General features: G+C 45.0%; 1 protein-coding gene across 3 annotated transcripts in view; it reads left to right on the top strand.

Annotated features, from left to right (window-relative positions):
• frk (fyn-related Src family tyrosine kinase) overlaps positions 1–19,387 on the top strand; it is a 47,288-nt gene extending 27,901 nt beyond the window's left edge. The window contains exons 7-12 of one of the 3 annotated variants that reach the window (XR_015124930.1): positions 14,134–14,352; positions 14,435–16,102; positions 16,586–16,719; positions 18,614–18,829; positions 18,907–19,125; positions 19,208–19,387. Coding sequence is in view for 1 of the 3 variants with exons in the window: in XM_086262904.1 (XP_086119030.1) it covers positions 14,134–14,352; positions 14,435–14,437 (222 nt within the window). In the remaining 2 variants the exon portion in view is untranslated. Of the gene's footprint in view, positions 1–14,133; positions 14,353–14,434; positions 16,516–16,585; positions 16,720–18,613; positions 18,830–18,906; positions 19,126–19,207 lie in introns of those variants that run through there. The other 2 variants (XR_015124929.1, XM_086262904.1) reach the window with 2 other exon arrangements.
• The last annotated feature ends 292 nt before the right edge of the window (positions 19,388–19,679 follow it).

Here is a 19,679-nt window from a genome sequence, read left to right as displayed (position 1 = left end):
GACATCTTTTAAAAAAATCCAACTTTGTATTAAATTTAGCATAACTGAAATACATTGACTGACTCCATGGTTATAACAGGTATCATGACATGGTTATGCTGTTGTCACATTTTAAATGAGGTGGTACTACTGCTGCAAAAATACTTACACAAGCCTTCCGCAAGGCAGAGAATGAAGAGAGAATGCAAACAGTTTGCTTTGTAATGGAAATCTCAATAGCATTGATTTACACCATGTGCAGATTATTCCGACAGCACTGACAGGCAGCTGAGAGCCACACTGTGGGACAGAGACTTGGGGGCAATTAACAGCATTGACATAATTTTGTGTGTTGATCCTGAGCAGCAGGGTTTTCATAGAGAAGTTCCACCAGCTCCAAGCAATTCTTTCTCACTAATCCTTTCTCTTTTTAATGAAATTCATTTAATTTTTGTTAAAACCGCTTAAACATTTCAACCAGGGTTTTTTTGTTCCCTGTTGGAAGAGGCTCACCTTTGTGTATTACGAATAATTGATGGAATAGAGGTTCCGCTACAATATGCATGAAATTATCTCTGATTCCATCCAGAAAAGGAGGAAAGGATTCAGAGGCAAACAGCAGTTTAATAAAGACATTGCTCACAAAGCGTACTCTTTAACCTGCGTTTTCAATGTCTTCTAAAATCACCTACTGGGATTTTATGTGCTACATCTTAATGTGTCCAGAATGAAATATGTAAGAACCTGAGCAAAATACACTGGACCTTCTCCCACACATTTTGCTTTCTCCCACTATAATCATATCAAATGCTGATTTGAGTCAAGTGTTGCAGGTGGTGGGTCCATAGGTCAGCTCATTAAGGCTAATTATTAGGAATATGCTGCACGCTGAGTGGGTAGAACACTAAGCGCCTGAGGTGACACTAATGGCTCTGGAAACAAAAGTTGTCTAATCTCTGTAGCCTGATTAATTTGGCATTCTGCCACTTTGAGACCCTCACTGATGCCCTTTGAATGACTGATTGTCTGCAAGCAAGCACACTTTAAGCTAGTGGAGTTCTCTTACAGTGTCTGACGTTTAACATTTTACTTAAAGTTTATATATACAGCGAGTCTCCATATATTGCAGTCGTGTTTACAGGACTGTAAAGCCTATTTTTTAAGGTATTGGTTAATTGTGAGTTTTTAAAGGTCCAGTTCTGTAAAAAGATATCTGAGGTTTTATTACACAGTTTTCTTTTTAAGCAGCTTCTTCAGTTTCTGTCCTGCTAGCACCACAGAAACCCTACTAATCATGCTGGGTGAAGCAGTAGGAAAATCCCAAATCAGCTTTTTAATGAAATTATGGATATTTTAGGATAAACATGAAGAAAGTTATGTTTACAAGACAAGTAAGCTACATTTAAAATTTTAGGATGAACTAACATCTGTGAACCTCCACCGGAGCATAGAGCTTAGTGTTTTTCTGTAGGTAGGCCTACAGCACAATGCAGTATTAATGGAACCTTATGCTCGCCTCTTCTCACATTGCTCAAGGACAAAGATGGAGATGTTTTGTTACAAATGGGCAGAAAGGCAAAAAGCCTCAGTAGTGATTTGGCCAGCTAACAGGATCCTCAGAGTGGTCTTTGCTTACAGACTTTAGCAAAGTAGAAAAATTAAGATATCAGGGAATGCTGGGTATTAGGTGATCCAGCAATAAGGAGAAGAAATAGTCAACGAGAACGAGAAATCTTCACAAAATAAATAAGACCATAGATGTTAACCCTAACAACCCTTTGAATTGTATCAGCGCATTAGCAACTTAAGCTTTCTATGTCAGTGGACTTGAGCAGCATGACCTGGACTGGAGTTACAAATTTAATGACTTTGTTGAGTGATTTACATTAAAGAGAATATTAGAGTTCATGTCTGAACATGATATTATGTCACTCATGGCTTGTGTCACAGCAAGTCCATTTGAATTACTCCAATACCTGCAGTAGTCCAAACCAGGAAACAATAATCCTGTAATCTATACACACAAAATAAATGTGTGACTGTGGTGGGGCGTGGTCTGCAGTGCCGTGCAGGGAGGGCAGACGCACCTGCACGGCATCCTTAATCACGCCCGCCTAGTTAAAAACACGGGGACTCAGGGGTTGGTGTGTGTTGTGGTGTGACAAATATTGAATAAAATGGCTCAAACCTATGATCCCTGGACCCGCCGTGTCTCATTCACACCAGTGACATTATTCATTTTATATCTACATTTCATTAGGTACTAGTGGTTTGTCTAGATTTAACATGGGTCTTGATACATTTTAACTTATAAGTGATTCTGTTGCCAGGTCTGGGTCAGTGCTTTGACAATACGTCTATTTCTCATGGTCCCTGGTTTTTTATCCCATATTATGGAGCTTTGGGTGCTGTTCAGATATTTTTTTCTTCTCTTGGTTTCATTGCCTCAGTGCTTCCCTATTTTGAATCCCTATGCTGTGTCTTCATGCCTTTTCCCTCCTGTATTCCTCTGTCTCTGTCTTCTTATTTAGGGTGATCAATAATGTCCCTTGTTTTTTCCTGTTTTACTTGAAAGGTTTGTTTCTGATGTGTCTCATTCTTGTTTTTTATTTTGAGTTTGTGATTATCTGCCTCGTCCTCCCTGTCTTTACCTGTTAGTTTCACTTGCTCCACTTGATCCTCTGTCTTGCTGCCTAATTACTCTCCCTGTCCCTGACAACCTCTCTGTCAGAATACCTGCTTATGTTGTTCCCTGTTGTTCCTTTGCTCCAGCTTGTTGCCCAGACTTTTTCATGGTCCTCGCATCCTTCCTGGCGCCTGTTCTAAATAATAGACTAAAACTAGAACTAGGCCTACTTTCAGTTTTAGAGTTTAATAACACTGAGATAAGGGACTCTCTAGAAAGAAAGCTAGAGTCAGTTACTGATGTACTTTAAGAATCTAACCTGCTCAGTGCTAAGTTTTCCACAGCAAACTGTGAGTTTCTATCCAACTCTTCTTCTCCTTCTGAGGATGCTGAAGTACATGTATGAAACTCATTTAATCAATAGTGCAATAGTCATCATAAGGACATGATCACCAGACACAGATGATCATAACTAAACATTTATTATCAGCTCAGAATTAAAAGATCATTTCTCATTTCTCATGCAAGCACTTAACTCAGAGTGAACATGTTCTTAGTTGATGAAAATATCTGATCATCCTTTCTGGAACTCGACAATCAGAGTTAATCAACCCAAAATTTACCTGTGTTCTAGTAGAGCTTATTTATGGATCTTGTACATCAGCCTTATAATTGGCTCACCACGTGTTATTTGTCAGACAGACAACAAACCAATAAGGAGAAAAACATAGTACTTACGCAAAAAAAGAGGGAAAAAATATACAGGGTCCAGTAACCATCAAAGTGGCAGACATCCAAGAAAGGGTCTCCAGTATGAAAACTTGAACAGCACCAGGCCTACTGACTGAAGAAGCTGACTGCACTCCATGAGTATCTGGCAGCACAAATAAACCAGCTGCAGGTAGATGAGAGAAAGCCAAAATGGGTAACTGAAATTGGGCAGTCCTGATCCCCAAGGACCTCCAGAAGGGACCAGTCCCATCCAACTATCGGCCAAAAACCTGCCTCAGTACCACATAGAGGCTCCTGTCAGGCATCATAATAGCTAAGATGAATAGGCATATAGCTCAATACATGAGCTTGCCACAGAACAGTATTGGCAAGAATACCAGAGGAGCAAAATACCAGCTACTGGTAGACAGAGCAGTTGAATTGACAGTGGAATGTGATTTGGATGGGAAAAGTGTAGTTGGATGGTAATGAAGAGAGGGATAGGTAGTCAGAACTGAGGGGATTGAACTACCAGAAGGCAGCACTGCAGACACTGAGGACAGCTAAAAGTACCTGGGAATCCAACTGGTTTCCTAAAGTTGCAACCCTCAAGTACCTGCAGAGAGTAAGGCAAGTCTGAGCACAAGATCCATAGAGGCTGGGGTCTATCACACCAGGCAATAACCAAGGTGCAGGCTGTTTAAAGATCCCCCTGAGACAATCAAGCACATAACAGCAGGGTGCAAGATGCTAGCAGGTATGGCATCCTTGGAATGCCATAACTGAGTGGCTGGAATAGTATACAGAAACATCTGTGCTGAGTATGGCCTGGGAGATGCCCCTAGGGTGGTCGAGAATGACCAAGCTAAGATCCTGTGGGACTTCCAGATGCAGACGGACAAAATGGTGATAGCTAGTCAACCGGACATAGTAGTGGTGGACAAGCAGAGGAAGACAGCCTTTGTAATAGATGTAGCGGTATCGAATGACAGGAACATCAGTAAGGAGGAACACGAGAAGCTTAAGTACCAAGGGCTCAGAGAAGAGCTCGAGAAGAAGTGGAGGATGAAGGTAACAGTGGTCCCAGTAGTAACCGGGGGACTCAGTGCAGTGACTCCCAAGCTAGGCAAGTGGCTCCAGCAGATCCCTAGAACAACATGCGCAATCAATTCAATTCAATTCAATTCAATTCATTTATTCAGCGCCAAATCACAACAACAGTCACCCCAAGGTGCTTTTTATTGTAAGGGAGAACCTACAATAATACATACAGAAAAGCACAGGAACAGCAAATACACTGTGCAGGACCCTCAAGCTCCCAGGGCTCTGGTAGAGAACCTTGCAGGGGCAAGAGAGTATTATATCCTACAGAACATGCATGTTAGAGCAAGGATGTTAATATCTTGACATACAGGATGAGGGCATAGTACTTATATGTTCTTTGCTTCTTTTAAACAGAAAGTCAGTTTGTTCTGTTACAGTCAAAATGCCACATATTTCTTTATTACAATGACCATGATGGTGAAAGTACTTTTTTTAAACCCAAATCTAACCCAAACCCTGATGGTAAACCTGTGTATATATTTTGAGGATAAAACCATAACACCCTATATGGCCATTAAGTTAGTAGTAGTAAGTAGATTCCTGATGACCAGTGACTTTAGGAAGTTAGGTAATATGAAATCATTCTATCATTTAGATACAGTTCATTTATTCCCATCTGTATATGAAACCCTGAAAATAGTTTATTCTTCCAATGTAAACAGTTACCCAACATCCTAACACCAATGTATGTCCAGTCTTAAATCTGCTGGTACTGGGACCACGTTGTATTACTGTCAGTCTCAAATGAGAGCAAAAGTAATTGAGCTTGATTAACCTGGCCCTTTGCCATATCATTAGATTGATAGAAGGAAGTGGCAGATCAGACAGGAGAAGGCGGGAAGCACTTAAGTCATAAAGCAAGGTCATTCTGACCATGTGACTCACTCTTTTGCAGTGTTTGTTTCCATTTCCTTTGGCACGGTACTCACAATGTTAACTGTGTGAACGAGGGCCAGATATTTTACTTTCCTGGGTGACCATCTTCTTGACAGCTGCATTGTAAATGGAAATTGAAAACAGGAGACTGTGCATCACTATGCATACACTATATTTGCTATATGGATGGCTGCAGTCAACTATCTGTTTCAGTGCCAAAAAAGCTGCTATGTCAATCCTTTTATCACATTTATTTTGGGCTATCTGATAAACAAACCAAATGCAAGTCAGATTCATCAGGGAAGTGGTTTTTTGTTTTGTTTTGTTTTTAAAAAAAAAAAAGACCAAACAATACAAGCAGATAAAAATAAGGCATCCACTGTAAATGGAAGGTTTTGTCTGGCATCAAAACCAATGTAGTCGTTGTCATGTTTAGTCATTCTACTGCGTATCTGTAATAATATTCTAGGTTTTTCAGTTTATTTCAGAGCCCATATTTATCAAGAAGATAAATCAGAATCAGTATCCTCCAGAGTGTAACAACTCCAATATTTTATTTATTTTATATGCATGTAAAATAAAAGAAATTGCTGGAAAAGTTGTGGCAACTTTGCTCTTGAATAAACTTTCAAAATCTTTTCTCCAGTAAGTTCTACTTCTAGTTTGCATGCAGGCAGTTAGCAAATGATTGCGAGGCTCTACTGTGCATCCAAACATGGCTAATTTCTTTCCCATTTGGTCTGATATTTGGCTGTTATATAGTCCTCCTATCTTCATCATGTATAATGTCTCTGAATATATATGCACTAAATTCAGAGCTGAAGGTTTAGCAGGAAACAGTTTGTGTGCTATTCTTATATAGGAGATTAGACAAAGAAAGCAAAGTCTAGAGATCTCAGTAAATATTTTCAAATGAAGAGCAATATGGGTAATAAGTCTGTGAACATTTCCAGTAGCTGGGTATCTGCTGAGCTGCCCTGAGTGTGTTCTGGCTTCATTTAGGGAGAGAGCTTTGTCCAGGGAGTACGCCATTACAGATGTTTATGACATTCTGCGGGGGAGCAGGGGCTCATGCTTGCAATGTTTGTGTGGGAAGAATTTGGGGAGAAGAGATTACATTGATCTTATTAATTACTGCCATAAAAACAGCAAACATCATTAAAGTGTAATTCCATTAGAGCTCCTCATTCCACCGGTATTCATTAGCAGAAAAGAGTGGGAAATGGGAGGCTCTGAGGGAGGCGACGTGCATCTGTCCACGCCCACACACACTCATGTAAGAGCACACACACACACACACACACACACACACACACACACACACACACACACACACACACACACATTCTCTACAGTGACTCTGAGAGTGTTGTGCAGAATCCGAATAAGGGTACCACTGTGATATGGAGACAGCTGTAGTATCAGAATTTTCTGAAGAATCATACAATATATTTTGAAGTTGGTCAACTATCAGCCTTTTCTTGTCATCTAGTCGTGGGTTGGAAAATAATTCCAAAATGGAAGTTATGCCAACATCAAGATACGACTTTGACTCACTGTCAGCATGAGTAGCCTGGACTTTTTTGTTAAACTGTCTAGCAAGAAATAAAAGGGCACACCACAAGGGTGACTTAGGCTACGTTCACACTGCAGGCGAAAGCGCATCAAATCTGACTTTTTTGACCCTATGCGACCCATATCCGATCACGGTTTGACAGTGTGAACAGCACAAATCCGATATTTTCAAATCCAACCTGGGCCACTTTCGTATGTGGTACTGAATTCGATACATATCTGATGTTTTAGAAAGAGCCTGCAGTTTGAACGGTCATGTCGCATTAAATCCATCTTTTACGTCACTGACACAAGACAGACGCCAATTATCAGCGCTGGAGAAGCACCCGAGAAGACATCGGGAACGCTTCCTGGCCATCAAGCGTAGATGTTAGTGAAACTGTTGGGAAGACAACGTTGGAGAAATGTGAACATTTTATTTGTACTGTATAATCTGCAGATTCTAACAGGCTAGTGCTAATGCTAGCTAAATGTGAATAGGATTTGCAGCCTATATTTCACTTTTCCCCTATCAAGCGGGCCACCTGTGCTGTTGACTTTGGCTGTGAATCAGAGACCAGTGCTACTGAACACCAGATTATGTTATCCTCAGGATAAAACTAAGACCTTTTTATGCTTTCCACTCGTAGTCTGCAATTTTGGTGATCAACGTCAGAACCTTTGGATTGAACGCAAGGTGTTTCTTAGACGTGTTCCGCTCCACTTTGGATCCCTTGTCGGGGTTTATCTGAACGAGGCATCTGTCAATGAAAAACAAAAACTTAATTAAGAAACTGAGGACTGGACTGTATGCGTTTTTTACGTTTGCAATTAATCTAACAGTGTAGATTGAGCTTGCTTTTGAGTGCGTGTTTGGACATACAGGTCATTGTGGAACAGAGAGGTGATGCAAAGATGTTTGGTGAACCTGCGAGTCTCTATTGCAAATACTATTTCAGGGCAGTGAAACATCCGTGAACATCTACTACTCAAAGGTCTCTTTCTATAACTTGACATGAGCATGAATCATATTTCAGAGACAGCCATCTGAAACTCAAATATTAATTATTTGTTGATTTATCAATCTACAAATCATCTCAACACTCAAGCATTGCTCAGTCTTATGTGTTCTAGATGCAAATGAAAGGAGATGTTTCAATATATAAAATTGACTGGTGCTGCCTTAAATTTATAAGAATTCCAAGGTTGATGCTTGGCCTACTGGATAAGAAATGTTCATGCAGTAGTAAGAGTCAAACATCAGGATAAGTGCCTCGCTGAAGATAGTGATATGTCCATTCACAATGGTCTGGTCCACAGATAACATGCAATGCTCGGTTGCCAAAGTAGAGTTTCCTGTTATGTACATGAACAAGAGACAATGGGACAAAAAGTCAAAAAACAAATCCACACATGACTCAAACAACTGCTATGTTACAATTGATGTATATCAATTATATATACTGGCACGCAGTTTGGGCCCCTCAGTCAACTGCAAGGTGCCCAAATGCTTTAGCCAATCAGACAGAATTTAGCAGTATAATAATCACATCAAATATCAATGGTCTTATTATACCATACTATTATTATGAAATTGAGAAAAGCCACAACAACCAATCAGACCACAATCCAACTCAGAAGTGTAAACTCAAAGTTTTAACTGACCATAATATAAAGAGGTATCATGCACAAAAAGTTTAAATAGATAAAGATAAATATTCATACCACAAAGAACAATGCATGGTGCACTTGGTGTAGCTACAGTCCACTTCAGAGGGTAGGGTTGTTTTAATTCACTTTGAAGAACATCTGTTCTTCCTCTTCATTGAAGTACTTGAGAAGTAGTGGAAGAAACCCTGCAACATTGACGTCTGCAACATTCTTGCTAGATGTTTCCATTTCTCTGAAGATGGCCGCCTTTCTCTTGGTCTTGTCATTGCTTTTAAGGAATGAAACAACTCTGGCACATTTATTTGCTGTGTTTTTCTCATCCATGTCCATGGATGAGAAAAACACAGCTCTTCAAAATGAATCTTGATGCCAGTTATCTCAAACAGATATGGCCATTCCTTCGTCAAGTCAGAAGTTTCAGTTCCACGAATAATGTCTTTTCTCTGAGTGAAGAAGGTGACCCTCATCATATTCTCAATAGCTTTGGTGTCACAGTATTTTTCTCTGTACTTTTTTTTAACTCTTCTTTTTCACGCTTTTGGAATTCAGGCTGAAGCCGTGTTGGTTGCCAGTTTATGCAAACTGTCTAGCCTTCTCTTTTGAGTGGGGCTACCCTCTTCTTCACTGCTACTAATGAGCTTTCTCTTAAAGGAAAGTGAAATCATTCCTCTCTTAAGGTTATCCACTCTGCTGACCATCTGTTTGGTGACAGTGTCATACCCACTGCCTACAACTTCCCCTTCAATTACATCAGTAAATTTATTTGCTGTGTTTTGCTGTGTTCTAGCTCAGCAAGTACAATCTTACTGCAGTCAAGTAGTTCCATGGATATGGATTTCAGACCTCGTTGACTGCCTGACAACAGTTGGCATTTTAAATTTCAAATTCCTTGGCAGAAAATTCCATCTGATGGAAACAGGAAAATGGCCAACAAAAAGTGAGAGGCTACCCTGTGGCATTACAGGGTAGGTCATTGTCATCTTTCTTGCTATCTCACTGAGGTGTTTCTTCCCAGGTGTTGAGCATATGGTTAAAATTTCACTGACAATGACAACAACAACAACAATCTTTATTTATAGAGCACATTTAAAAGCCTTGGGCATACCAAAGTGCTTTACATAAAACAATAAAAAAAAAAAACAGTTCACACATTAACATCAAATACATAAAAGTAACGGATTATGTTCACAGATAAAAGCCACCAATAAGAGTAAACTGCAGCACATAGGTTATAGCAAGGTAAGACTGTACCACCATGATAAAAGACACCAATAATGGAAAGATAGCAGAGAATTTAATACAATACAATACAATACAATAGGTCAATAGGTCACTGCAAGCAAGCCAGCATTTAACTGGTAGAAAAGGCAAGTTTAAAAAGATATGTTTTTAGCCGTGATTTAGAAGAATGAATAGAATCAGACGCCCGGATGCCAATCGGGAGATTGTTCCACAGCTCCGGTGCAACTAGAGCAAACGATCGATCACCTCTAGATTTCAGTCGAGATCTGGGCTGAACCAACAGTAACTGTGAGGATGACCTTAAAGCCCTAGCAGGAGCATATGGGTTTAAAAGTTCCTTAAGATAGCTTGGTGCAGTGTTATTGGTAATTTTAAAAGTAAACAACAAAATTTTAAATTGAATACGATATTTGACAGGCAACCAGTGCAGATCAGCAATGAGAGAGATGATTTCAAGTCTCTCACTTTTTGTTGGCCATTTTCCTGTTTCCATCAGATGGAATTTTATGCCAAGGAATTTGAAATTTAAAATGCCAACTGTTGTCAGGCAGTCAACGAGGTCTGAAATCCATATCCATGGAACTACTTGACTGCAGTAAGATTGTACTTGCTGAGCTAGAACCACCTGAAGAGTTGCAACATAGAAGATAAGCTGTTTTGACATAATGATACAGCACTTTAAAGCCATCAATTCATATAATATAACCTCCATTATTTTTTTCTTAAATTTTTTTTTTTTTGCCTGCCTGTCCTCTTTGGTTCTTTTGTCATCAGAATTACTGTCTAAAGGCCAAGAAAGATGCCTTGCCGTATTGGTCCATTTGATTGACCTTTGTTTTTATTGTTTATTTTATTTTATTTTATTTTCAGTTGTTACATACGGGACAGACATGACTGGGCGAAGGAAAGGGAGAAAGAAAGAGAGAGAAGGAAAAAACAGCGGGAAGAGGAACGGTGATAAGGGCACAAAACAAGGTGGGGGACAAAAAAATACATATATACAGTGGGGCAAAAAAGTATTTAGTCAGCCACCGATTGTGCAAGTTCCCCCACCTAAAATGATGACAGAGGTCAGTAATTTGCACCAGAGGTACACTTCAACTGTGAGAGACAGAATGTGAAAAAAAAATCCATGAATTCACATGGTAGGATTTGTAAAGAATTTATTCGTAAATTAGGGTGGAAAATAAGTATTTGGTCAATAACAAAAATACAACTCAATACTTTGTAACATAACCTTTGTTGGCAATAACAGAGGTCAAACGTTTACTATAGGTCTTTACCAGGTTTGCACACACAGTAGCTGGTATTTTGGCCCATTCCTCCATGCAGATCTTCTCGAGAGCAGTGATGTTTTGGGGCTGTCGCTGAGCAACACGGACTTTCAACTCCCGCCACAGATTTTCTATGGGGTTGAGGTCTGGAGACTGGCTAGGCCACTCCAGGACTTTCAAATGCTTCTTACGGAGCCACTCCTTTGTTGCCCAGGCGGTGTGTTTTGGATCATTGTCATGTTGGAAGACCCAGCCTCGTTTCATCTTCAAAGTTCTCACTGATGGAAGGAGGTTTTGGCTCAAAATCTCACGATACATGGCCCCATTCATTCTGTCCTTAACACAGATCAGTCCTCCTGTCCCCTTGGCAGAAAAACAGCCCCATAGCATGATGTTTCCACCCCCATGCTTCACAGTAGGTATGGTGTTCTTGGGATGCAACTCAGTATTCTTCTTCCTCCAAACACGACGTTACAGGTCTGTGAGAGCCAGAGATTTTCCTTGTTCGAGGTGACCAAATACTTATTTTCCACCCTAATTTATGAATAAATTCTTTATAAATCCTACCATGTGAATTCATGGATTTTTTTTTCACATTCTGTCTCTCACAGTTGAAGTGTACCTCTGGTGCAAATTACTGACCTCTGTCATCATTTTAAGTGGGGGAACTTGCACAATCGGTGGCTGACTAAATACTTTTTTGCCCCACTGTATATATATATATCAATGACCTGGATCACCTGTTGAGAGAGAAAAAAAGAAGAGAAAACAAGCAAAAAAGAGAGCGATATAATATACAAGATCATCGCGATAATCTATGTGTATATAACAGTAAATACTAAATACTGAATATTATTGTGCAGCATGTATGATCAACAGCGCACAGTGTGCTTTGAGGTAGCAGCCAAAATGGGTGTAGTTTGTATCTGTGAGCACCCATGTGTACACCTGTGAGCATCAGCGTGCTTGTATTCAAAAGGTTCCTTTGTGCAACGATCTGCTAGAGGGTGTGGGGAGCCACAGCCCTGTCCTCCAGGGCATGAAGCAGGTATGGAGGAGATCCAGGCTCCAGACATCCAGAGACCCTCAGAGAACAAGAGACCAAGGAAGACCAATGGAGGGGCAACCGTGCCACTCTCCCAGAAAGAGCTGAGGAGAGCCCGATATGAGGGGTCACCTAGCAGCCGTGGAGCAGAACCCAGAGGGGGTTGCAATGACGTGCCCATGAGCTCCGCCAGCAGCCAGCTGTGGCAGAGTGGACCAAGCCCCAGGCCCAGAGGCCGATGGCACCCCACCCCCCGAAGGGGCCCGACCGAGCCACAGGCGCCAGGCCCTGACAAGCAGCCACCGGGAGTGAGCCGGTGCATAACTGAGCGCGCAGCCCCGGACACCAAGAATCACCAATGTACCGATGCCTCACCTGCACCCTGGTGACACACCTGCACCCCAAGGCCCTGAATGTGTGGGTGATTGTGGTGGAGCGGGAAGAGGGAGGCAGCTGGAGATGGGGAGGGAAGGAAGGGAGGGGCAAGAGGCCCCTCACTGGGGCCAGCTCCCCCGCTGACCCCAATAGGCACCCCCACACTCTGGAACCCACCAGGGCAAGGGGGCCCAGGCCCATCCGGACCAGGGCCCACAGCAGCAGCACCGCCCGGCCCCAGAGATTCCGGGGCAGCCCACCCGACCCCACCACAGAGAAAACTGCACTCACCCCGACATTCACTCATCTCCCAGACTACACAAGACAATAGACACCCAGGTTGAGTTCTTCCTTCCCTCTCTATAATCTCACCCCCATCTGCAGAGCGAACTCCTTGAGACCAGAGAACTTCTGCAATGATGAAGAGCCCCCAGTTGGCTCGATGCACCAGAGTCCCCCTGCGACAGGGCTGAGCCCCCATGCGCCCACCCACCCGCCCACAACCTCAGCGACACACCAACCAGGCCCCAAGCCCCCAAGGCCCAGCCAGGGCCCCAGCCCAGAGACGGAGCACCCCCAGAACCCCATGCCCGCCTCAAACCCACCCAGGGGCAACCAGGCTTCCAGGTCAGTAACCCACGTCCGTCAGCACAGATCCTACCCCAGCCCCACTGCACGCAGCCACAAGGAAACCATCATCTAAGAGCCATCTGTAACAGGTCGTGACCACAATCCCGGGTTGAGTCCTCCAAGGAAGACACTCCTAGGTAATCCCCCGACACCCCAAGCCTGTCCCTACCCCCACACCAATCACAACAGCGAAGGTGGGACCAAACTACGACACCCACCGCTAGGTGATGGAGCTGATCAAAGGAGCCCAGAGGGATTGATCTGATGTGGTGGCAGAATCTGTATCAAGACTAATATAATCTATTAGATAATTTCTATATTGGTTAGAGTTATGATTATTTTTATTTTTCCAGTTCATGAGGACTGTTTTCTTGGCAACCATATGGGCTTTATTCTTTTCTGTAGTGACATTATCTAAGTTGCCCAACAAGCACACTGAAGGGGAAGTTGGAATGTTACAACCTCCATTATTTTGACTGTCAAAGTTCATTCTTATCAACAGAGTTAGTCCTGATACTGACTGCAACAAAAGAAAAAGAAAACTAGTAACACTTCTGTGGAAGGATAAAATAAGTGGTCAGATCAATGAGGTTTGTTATTAGCATTGGGCTAAAAACATTCATGAGTGATTTTACAATCTATATAACCTATCTATGCTAACACTTTAAGAGAGTCCTTCTGTGAAACAGAGGCATGTACTCACCAGAAATGAGCATCTTGTCAGATCGTGTTACTGGACTTGTACTTGTACTCAGTTCAGCGGTTGCTTGGAGGACTGTCAAACACATCTTGATGGCCTAATAAAGGACACAGTGTCATGGTTCGGGTGAGTATGGGGTTTTTCCACTCCGCTGGGCTCCACCTTCAGGCAGAGACTCCAATCAGCTTCCACACCTGGTTCCAATCAAGTCACCAGCATATAAGACCAGCATTCACAACAGACCTCTGCCAGATCTTCTGCTAACTCATGTTAGTGCTAGGCCGCCAAGCCCTTGTGAGAACCCTTAACTACTGCTTTTCTCCTCACCGTGTTTTCTTTGTCATAGGACCCACCTGGCCGTCGCGATTCCCAACCCAGACTACTCACATCTCCGCCTGGACGCTGGTTCCATCATCTGGTTGCTCCCTTTCCATCGTCGGACTACACCTGCCTGCCTCTCTGCCAAGCCCCTCACTCCAAGCATATTCTGGATCCTCTCTGGACACTCCTCACCCGGAACCCCCTGGACACCCCCTCCTCGCATGACACTTTAAACCTGCAACGCGTAAGCCCTAACCACCATAGTCTAATCCTCCAGCTGTGATTCACTAAGACTACCACTGACTACTTTTCTCCTCTCATCATAGTGACTGCACACCTCCATCCAAGCCGCTGCCCCCTTTTTCCATTCCCCGGATCCATCCGTGAAATCTAGCACTCAGAGTTTCATTTTCACAGTTTTGCCTCACAGTTCTCAGTTCATAGCTTCCACAGTTCATAGCTTCCACAGTTCATAGCTTCCACAGTTCATAGCATTCATAGTTCATAGCATTCATAGTTTTCTGCTCTGTAACTTCACTAGGCTCTGTAAATAAAGCACTGTGTTCACGCCCGTTTTGCCTCCCTCTGTGTCTGCATTTGAGTCCACACCCACAGCCTGGCCCTCTCGGCCGTAACAGTAAGATCTGGCCACAATATGGACTCAGCAGACGCAGAGCGGACCGCCATTCAGAAACAAGGTGCCATCCTAGGTCACCACGAGCAATCCATTCAATATCTCCTGGCTTCGCAGAAAGACCTTGGTGAGGGACAGGCTAAGATCTTTGCTGCCCTAGAGGCTCTACAAGCTAACCTCGCTCCCGTGCCGCGTCCTGCCCCCGAACCCGCGGCCCCCGCACAAGACACACAGCCATCCACTTTGTCCCCCGCCTCGGCTTCCGCGCTCCAAAGTGGGCCGATTTTTCGCGGCGCATCATCCCCGGAGCCCGAACCTTTTTCTGGGGATCCGGGGAGCTGCACGGGGTTCCTACTTCAGTTCGATCTGGTATTTGGCCGCTCACCACGCACCTTCATTGACGACGCCGCTCGGATTTCCTATTTCATAGGGAAATTACGGGATCGTGCTCTAAAATGGGCAGAAGCATACCTGTCAAGCCATCCCTTGCGAACCTGCTCTTATGATGACTTCCTGGGTGAGTTTAAAAGAACATTCGCTCATCCTGTCTCTGAGGGCAGTTCGGCCCGTAAGTTGTTAAAGTTGCGCCAGGGTCGCCGTAGTGTTCCTGATCACCTCATAGACTTTCGGACGGCCGCCGTGGAGACGGGGTGGCCGGATCACGCGTTGCAGGGAATATTTCTACAGTCCCTGAATGATAACATGAAAGATCAGCTTGCTTCACGGGATGAGCCCGCTACGTTTGAGGAGTTAGTCTCCCTTTTTCTCCGTATTGACAACAGGCTGAGAGAGAGGGAGTATGAAATGGTAAATGGCCTGTATTTATATAGCACTTTTCTAGTCCCTAAGGACCCCAAAGCGCTTTACATATCCAGTCATCCACCCATTCACGCACACATTCACACACTGAATGGAAAGGAACTACAAACCCCAACGTTCCCTCCTCCGTCCACTTCCGTGTTCGTTTGCGCCAGCTCCACCCATAATGCAGTCGCCTGTGTCAGTTGCCTCTCCCTCCGTCGTAGACGCGGCGCCGGAACCGATGCAGATTGGCCGCGCTCAGCTGCCGCCGGAAGAGAGAGAGCGTCGCTTTCGTGCACGCGCGTGTTTTTATTGCGGGTCAACTGAACATTTAATCGCAGCATGTCCTAAGAGAGGAAAAGGGCCAGCCCGCCAGTAGATTCGGGGATACGGGTGGGCGGTTCTCATAGTGATGATAAACCCCGTTTGCTTCTCACAGTCAGTTTAGTTATCAACCGTGCCATGCACTCCTTTCAGGCCCTGGTCGACTCCGGTTTGGAGCAAAACCTAATCAGTTTTGACCACGCCACATCTGTTGCAGCTGGATTCTTCTTTGTGGGTAAGAAGGACGGGTCGCTACGACCATGTATTGATTTCCATGGCCTCAATGACATAACCATAAAGAATAAATACCCATTGCCACTCATCAGTTCTGTGTCAGAGTCCCTGCAAGGCGCCACTATCTTCACAAAGCTGGATCTTCGTAATGCTTATCATTTGGTACGTATTAGGCAAGGAGATGAGTGGAAGACGGCCTTTAACACGCCACTGGGCCACTTCGAGTACTTGGTCATGCCCTTTGGACTAACGAACGCCCCAGCCACATTTCAAGCGTTGGTGAATGATGTTCTCAGGGACTTTCTGAACAGATTTGTGTTCGTATATCTGGATGACATACTTGTCTTTTCCAGATCACTCCAGGAACATCACGCTCATGTCCGTGCCGTCATCCAGCGCTTGTTGGAAAACAAACTGTACATAAAAGCAGAAAAGTGTGAGTTTCATGCATCGTCAGTCTCTTTTCTTGGTTATATCTTGGCAGGGGGGCAGCTGAAGACTGATCCAGCAAAGGTCAAGGCAGTCACAGAGTGGCCGGTACCCACATCCCGTAAGCTTCTCCAAAGATTCCTGGGCTTTGCCAACTTCTACAGGCGATTCGTCAGGAACTACAGTCAGGTAGCTGCACCTCTAACACGCCTCACGTCTACCAAGCACCCATTCACATGGTCTGCCGAAGCCGACAAAGCTTTCAACAGGCTAAAACAACTGTTTGCAACGGCTCCCGTGCTAATCCAGCCCGACACCAGCAAGCCCTTCATTGTAGAGGTAGATGCATCAGATGTTGGAGTGGGGGCAGTGTTGTCTCAACATACTAGTCCATCAGCAAAGTTGCAACCCTGCGCTTTCTTCTCTCGTTGCTTGTCTCCGGCAGAGAGAAATTACGATGTTGGGGACCGTGAGCTGCTTGCTGTGAAACTGGCATTGGAGGAGTGGCGGCACCTGCTGGAGGGGGCTGAGCACCCATTCATAGTCTGGACAGACCATAAAAATGTAACATACCTACGGAACGCAAAGAGACTGAATACACACCAAGCCCGTTGGTCACTGTTTTTTGCCCGTTTCGACTTTTCTATGTCATATCGCCCAGGTACCCTGAATGTTAAGCCAGATGCTCTCTCTCGCCAGTTCGAAGCTGCCTCGGAGCAGTCAGGGGTACCCTCTATACTCCCTGCCAGCTGTCGTGTAGGGGCTGTCACATGGGAAGTAGACTCCGTCATTCAGCGGGCTCTACAAGCAGAACCTGATCCGGGCACCGGTCCAGCTAACAAGCGCTATGTACCCACAGCAGCCCGCTCCAAGGTTTTGGAATGGGTTCACACGGCCAAGTTCACAGGTCACCCGGGCCGAGGTAGGACAGCTATGCTACTGAAGAGACACTTTTGGTGGGAGACGTTGGATAGGGATGTACGCGAATACGTAGCTGCTTGCACAGTTTGTGCTCGTAATAAGTCCAGAAATCACCGCCCTTACGGACTGCTTCAACCACTAACCACCCCACACCGGCCATGGTCACATATTGCGTTGGATTTTGTTACAGGACTCCCAGACTCAGTAGGAAAGACTACCATACTTACCATAGTTGACAGATTCTCCAAGGCAGCACATTTCATAGCTCTAGATAAACTGCCCACTGCTTCAGAAACAGCTAAACTGTTGGTTGAACATGTTTTCAGGCTCAATGGGATCCCTATGGAAATAGTGTCTGACAGGGGTCCCCAGTTTGCCTCTCAGGCCTGGGGAGCCTTTTGTACGGCCCTGGGGGCCAAGCCCTGTTTGAGCTCAGGCTACCATCCACAGACCAATGGCCAGACTGAGCGCCTAAACCAAGAACTCGAGACCACTCTTCGCTGTGTTACTGCCCATAATCCAGCCTCTTGGTCCACATTCTTACCGTGGGTTGAATATGCACATAACACACTCACCACCTCAGCCACGGGTCTTTCACCTTTTGAAGCATCCTTAGGTTACCAGCCACCTCTGTTCCCTGAGCAGGAAGCCGAGCTTGCTGTGCCTTCTGTCCAGCATCATCTACAGCGTTGCCGCCGGGCCTGCACGCGGACTCGTGAGGCGCTGTTGCGCGCTGTGTCTCGCCAATGTCACTACGCCAACCAGCGGCGCACGGCAGCACCTACTTACTCTCCGGGGCAAAAGGTGTGGCTGGCGGCTAAGGACATCCGCGCTATATCGGGCCTTTCAAGATTGACAGGCTAATCGGCCCTGGGGCAATCAGGCTTGCATTACCTGCATCGTTGCGGATCCATCCAGTGTTCCATGTTTCGCAGGTCAGGCCGGTGTTGTCTAGTCCTCTGTGCCCTCCTTCCGACCCCCCTCCTCCCGCCCGGCTCGTCGATGGTCATCCTGCCTACTCGGTGCGGCATATCCTGGACGTGCGGCGGAGGGGCAGGGGCCGGCAGTTTTTGGTGGACTGGGAGGGGTACGGGCCTGAGGAGCGTTCGTGGGTGTCTCCGTCTCTGATCTTGGACCCGGCGCTTGTTTCTGATTTTTACAGGTCTCGTCGCGTGTCCGGGCCGGCTCGGTCGCCGGGGAGCGATCCTTGAGGAGGGGGTACTGTCATGGTCCGGGTGAGTACGGGGTTTTTCCACTCCGCTGGGCTCCACCTTCAGGCAGAGACTCCAATCAGCTTCCACACCTGGTTCCAATCAAGTCACCAGCATATAAGACCAGCATTCACAACAGACCTCTGCCAGATCTTCTGCTAACTCATGTTAGTGCTAGGCCGCCAAGCCCTTGTGAGAACCCTTAACTACTGCTTTTCTCCTCACCGTGTTTTCTTTGTCATAGGACCCACCTGGCCGTCGCGATTCCCAACCCAGACTACTCACATCTCCGCCTGGACGCTGGTTCCATCATCTGGTTGCTCCCTTTCCATCGTCGGACTACACCTGCCTGCCTCTCTGCCAAGCCCCTCACTCCAAGCATATTCTGGATCCTCTCTGGACACTCCTCACCCGGAACCCCCTGGACACCCCCTCCTCGCATGACACTTTAAACCTGCAACGCGTAAGCCCTAACCACCATAGTCTAATCCTCCAGCTGTGATTCACTAAGACTACCACTGACTACTTTTCTCCTCTCATCATAGTGACTGCACACCTCCATCCAAGCCGCTGCCCCCTTTTTTCATTCCCCGGATCCATCCGTGAAATCTAGCACTCAGAGTTTCATGTTCACAGTTTTGCCTCACAGTTCTCAGGTCATAGCTTCCACAGTTCATAGCTTCCACAGTTCATAGCTTCCACAGTTCATAGCTTCCACAGTTCATAGCTTCCACAGTTCATAGCATTCATAGTTTTCTGCTCTGTAACTTCACTAGGCTCTGTAAATAAAGCACTGTGTTCACGCCCGTTTTGCCTCCCTCTGTGTCTGCATTTGAGTCCACACCCACAGCCTGGCCCTCTCGGCCGTAACACACAGGACAGGAATTACATCTTATATTTGTACACAGACATCACAAAGCTCAATTTGTGATTATCAATAGTTAACATAATTATACACTCAGCTCAATTGATACACTTTGAAGTGTTCCTCTCTTGCTATAATGCCACGCAGTACAA

This window comes from Aulonocara sp. 'chitande type north' Nkhata Bay, linkage group LG15 (assembly GCF_057382095.1).
Source record: "Aulonocara sp. 'chitande type north' Nkhata Bay isolate Kocher_YH1m ecotype deep benthic linkage group LG15, A_spYH_male_GT1.1, whole genome shotgun sequence".
NCBI lineage: Eukaryota > Metazoa > Chordata > Actinopteri > Cichliformes > Cichlidae > Aulonocara > Aulonocara sp. 'chitande type north' Nkhata Bay.
The sequence above is the reverse complement of the archived record's forward strand: the minus strand, read 5'-3'. Positions and strand labels throughout refer to the sequence as shown.